Below are 4542 nucleotides of genomic sequence, written 5' to 3'. Positions count from 1 at the left end.
AAAAAAAAAAAAAAAAAAACCAAATTACTAAAATTAGAAATGAAAGAGGGAACCCAATAGAAATAAATTGAATAGGCTGGGGGCAGTGGCTCATACCTGTAATCCTAGCACTCTGGGCCGAGGTGGGTGAATTGCTGAGCTCATGAGTTCAATACCAGCCTGAGCAAAACCCAGAACCCCTCTCTACTAAAATTAGAAAAACTGAAGAGAATCTCTTAAGCCCAAGAGTTGGAGGTTGCTGTGAGCTGTGATGTCGCCATGACACTCTATCCAGGGCAACAGCTTGAGAAGAAAGAAAGAAAGAAAAGAAAGAAAAGAAAAGAAAAGAAAAGAAAAGAAAAGAAATGAAATTAATTGAGTAGAACTACATTTTTTCAAAGAGATGAATGTGGAAGAATTGGTGAATTTGGTGAATTTGAAAAATGAGAAATTTGTTGGCGCCTGTAGCTCAGTGGGTAGGACACCAGCCATATGCACTGAGGCTGGCCAATTTGAACCTGGCTAGGGCCAGCTAAAACAACCAATGACAACTGCAACAACAACAACAAAATAGCCAGGTGTTGTGGCAGGTGCCTATAGTCCTACCTACTTGGGAGGCTGAGGCAAGAGAATCGCTTAAGCTCAAGAGTTTGAGGTTGTTGTGAGCTGTGACACTACAGCACTCTACACAGGGCGACAGCTTGAGACTTTGTCTCAAAAAAATTTTTTTTAAAAATGAGAAAGTTGAAAAGCTTCAAATTTGCCTTCTTCTGAAAGAAAGGGAAATCTCTGATAGGTATTTTCTAGGGACTGGATAATACCCTTGAAAATATTAACAACAGCAGTAGTCCTAAGAGGATATATACAAAAAATTAAGTGAGTAGAACCAAAATATTTTTATGTTTAATATACAGTCAAGAAGGCAAGATACTGGAGACTAACAACCAGCATCAATTAACTTCTACTGCCATCTTGTGGCAATTTTAAAAATCCGAGTCAATTTTATTTTACTCAAAAGTTACTCTCCATCTTCTGACCAGAGATTTTCAAGGCACAGAAAGCCAGAAATTTGATGGTCTCTGCACAGAATTTGTTGATTTCTAACATCTTTTCTCCCATCTTACCAGTGTAAGAGTCTCTGGGAGTGTTCCTTCCCTGCAGGCTTCTGCTTCCCTGATGGACAGATAATAAATAACAATTAATAAGTTTACCCTTTTTCTCTGGCTTACCTATTTCCTGCTATTTCTCTATATCTAGATATTCAAGCATATATTGTTCTCTCAGAGTGGACATAGTAGTCTAAGAAGGACCCATATTTTACCACTTCCAAAATGAACATGATAGATACCCTTAATTTAGTCTTCTATTTCCACCCTTATTTACTACCTGTTTTAGCTTCTCACAAGTCTCCATTGTCAAAAGAAAATAGAGTCCAGCATAGCATCAGATAATTTATGCCAAAACCAATATAAATTGGAGATTCTTGACTTAAATCTTTGTATTCATTTAACATTAGATAACTCAATCTGGAAAGAAAAGAAGGCCGGGCATGGTCGCTCACACCTGGGAGGCCAAGGTGAGTGGATTGCCTGAGCTCACAGGTTCAAGACCAGCCTGAGCCAGAGCAAGACCTCCTCTCTAGAAATAGCCAGGCGTTGAGACAGGCGCCTGTATTCCCAGTTACTTGGGAGGCTGAGGTGAGAGAATCACTTGAGCCCAAGAGTAAGCTATGATGCCACGGCATTCTACCCAGTGCAACAAAGTGAGACTCTGTCTAAATAAAAAAAAAAAAAAAAAGGAAGGAAGGAAAGAAGGGAGGAAGGAAGGAAATATTACTTACTTGTCCCAAGTTACCAAAGCCAGTCATTCTATAAGGAATAGACCCTGCTGGGGAGGCTCGACTGTAAGGTGAGACAAACAGACAAAAAGGCAAGAAACCTATTGTTAAACTTTCACATAGACCTATAGTCTCTTTAGTCCCAATCAGAGCCATGTCTAGACCTTTCTTTCATCTTCCAACTTTTGCCAACAGCTTTAATGTTGCTACTTACCTGACCACTTGGCTGCTACACTGAGAACTGGGTCGTGGGGTGACTGAAAGAAAATAAGTGCATTATAAAAAGTTGCTATCAATGGCTTCCTTATCTAGCCAATCTGCTGTGAGTGGTAATCTTGTTGTCTGATGTTTTCATGTCATATATAAAATTAAGAAAAGCATAATATGGTTTCTGAGAAGATACCATCTTTCAGATGGGGAAAGGATATTCATTTCACAGATAGTTGGGTAAAAAATGTTTTCTACCTGACTGTGATGGGGAAGTAATGCCCACTGGTCGAGGTGTGGTTGACCTGCAAGAATAAAAAAAAGAGGCAGCTCTAATCTCACTACACAGAAGTGCCACTTTAAAGGATCAATCAGGGCCAGACACAATGGCTAACACCTATAATCCTAGCACTCTGGGAGGCCAAGGTGGGTGAATTGCCTGAGCTCAGGTGTTCAAGACCAGCCTGAGCAAGAGTGAGACCCTGTCTCTACTAAGAATAAAAAAAACTAGCTGGGCATTGTGGCAGGTGCCTGTAGTCCCAGCTACTTGGGAGGCTGAGGCAAGGGGATTGCTTGAGCTCAAGAATTGAGGTTGGTGTGAGCTATGACACCACAGAACTCTATCCAGGGCAACAGAGTGAGACTCTGTCTCAAGAAAAAAAAAAAAAAGATGGGTGGCACCTGTAGCTCGGTGGGTAGGATGCCAGCCACATACACCAAGGCTAGCAGGTTCAAACCCAGCCTGGGCCAGCTAAAATTAACAATGACAACTGCAACCAATGAATGTCTGGGCATTGTGGCGGGCGCCTGTGGTCCCAGCTACTTGGGAGGTTGAGGCAAGAGAACTGCTTAAGCCCAAGAGTTTGAGGTTGCTGTGAGCTGTGATGCCAGAGCACTCTATCAAAGGCAACATAGTGAGACTCTGTTTCAAAAAAAGAAAAAATAAATAAAGGATCAATCAGATCACTGTAGAAAAAACAGCTTTAAATAGCTTATTCTTATGTACTATAGGTATCACCTAAAATATGGAAACAAGTTTTCCATGTGAGACTTTGCTTTCCAACTCCCCAAGTCAAACATCTATTTCTCTATTGTCTATAATAGAAGTTTTGAAGTACTCCTTTCCTCCTTCCTTTGGTACCATACCAAGTACTCTCAACCTTATATCTGTCCACCCATTCATACATTTCCTTCTTCCTCTCATCCACCTATCCAAACAAGCATTTATTTAGTGCCCATATGTCCTAAATCCTGAGATTACAATGATAACTAGAATAACTGAGAAACTCACAGGCTGGTAGGAGAAACAAAAAGAAAAAAGAGCAATGTTTAAGTATGTTATAATGGGGTATCAGAAGTACAGAAGTATGAAAGAACACCAGACCATAACCTCTTTGAGTTTGCTGATATAAAAAATATTCAACAGCTGGTAGAACACAGTCCTCACTAATCAGGACTAGTGCTGTACATCAAGCACCTAACATAGTGCCTTATAAGCAGTAGGCACTTAATATTTATTGAAAGAATAAACAGATTATCTAACTCTGCCTAATTCAAATGACTTGAGTTGAAATTTGAAGGATGAGTAGTATTTCAAAATATGACAGTCCAGGGTGAGCATGAGTAACATTTTCTCAGAGAAGTGAAAGATAAATTCATCAACCGTTTGTCCATCTCAGAGCCCAGACAGCCAGGAGTCAAGAAAAAACAAATTTTCAGGGGTGAAGCTAGTATGGGAACTGATAAAACTGACCTGCTTCCTGGGTACCAACTTGGAGATTCCTGTAGGTGGGAAAACAAAACAAAACAAAACAAAACAAAAACAGGAGTGAAGGAAATTGCAAATCAAGGATTCAAATCAATGAATCTTGGTCTTACTTGTTAGACAACTAAACTGCAGGCCCCCCGCTGGTTATGATTGTTAAGATTCCCAGTAGGAGAAAAAATAGCAGCAGTGTTTCCTTAGGAAATTAGCTTTGGGGAGATAAAATTTCTGTTCCTCTTCATAAAAGCACAACGGGAATCCTGTAGACTTATATATGGAAAATATGAAGTCTCTGGGGAAAATAACATGATTATAATATGCTTGAACAGTTACAGGAGTAGGATCAATAAGAAAATCATATAAATATATAGGACATTCTTCTTCTTCTTCTTCTTCTTTTTTGAGATAGAGTCTCACTATGTTGCCCTTGGTAGAGTGCTGTCGTGTCACAGCTCACAGCAAGCTCAAACTCTTGGGCTTAAGCGATTCTCTTGCCTCAGCCTCCCAAGTAGCTGGGACTACAGGCGTCCGCCACAACACCAGGCTGTTTTTTTTGTTGTTGTTGTTGCAGTTGTCATTGTTGTCCAGCTGGCCTGGGCAGGTTCAAACCTGCCAGCCTCAGAGTATGTGGCTGGCGCCCTAACCATGTGCTACGGGCACTGAGCCTAGAACATTCTTAGGAAGGAAAAAAATGTTTAAGAAATGGGAGTGTGGCTCGGCGCCTATAGCTCAACCGGCTAAGGCGCCAGCCACG

The 4542-nt window shown here is 40.7% G+C and overlaps 1 protein-coding gene across 1 annotated transcript in view; it reads right to left on the bottom strand.

Annotated features, from left to right (window-relative positions):
* RNF212B (ring finger protein 212B) overlaps positions 1-4542 on the bottom strand; it is a 36134-nt gene that overhangs the window by 8452 nt on the left and 23140 nt on the right. The window contains 5 exon segments of the mRNA XM_023508157.1: positions 1104-1152; positions 1820-1880; positions 2031-2073; positions 2282-2328; positions 3777-3805. Of these exon segments, the coding sequence (XP_023363925.1) occupies positions 1104-1152; positions 1820-1880; positions 2031-2073; positions 2282-2328; positions 3777-3805 (229 nt within the window).

Source organism: Otolemur garnettii, unplaced genomic scaffold (genome assembly GCF_000181295.1).
Source record: "Otolemur garnettii isolate 467f Iridium unplaced genomic scaffold, OtoGar3 scaffold00225, whole genome shotgun sequence".
Lineage (NCBI taxonomy): Eukaryota > Metazoa > Chordata > Mammalia > Primates > Galagidae > Otolemur > Otolemur garnettii.
Note: the sequence above shows the minus strand (reverse complement) of the source record. Positions and strands in the feature narration are given on the sequence as shown.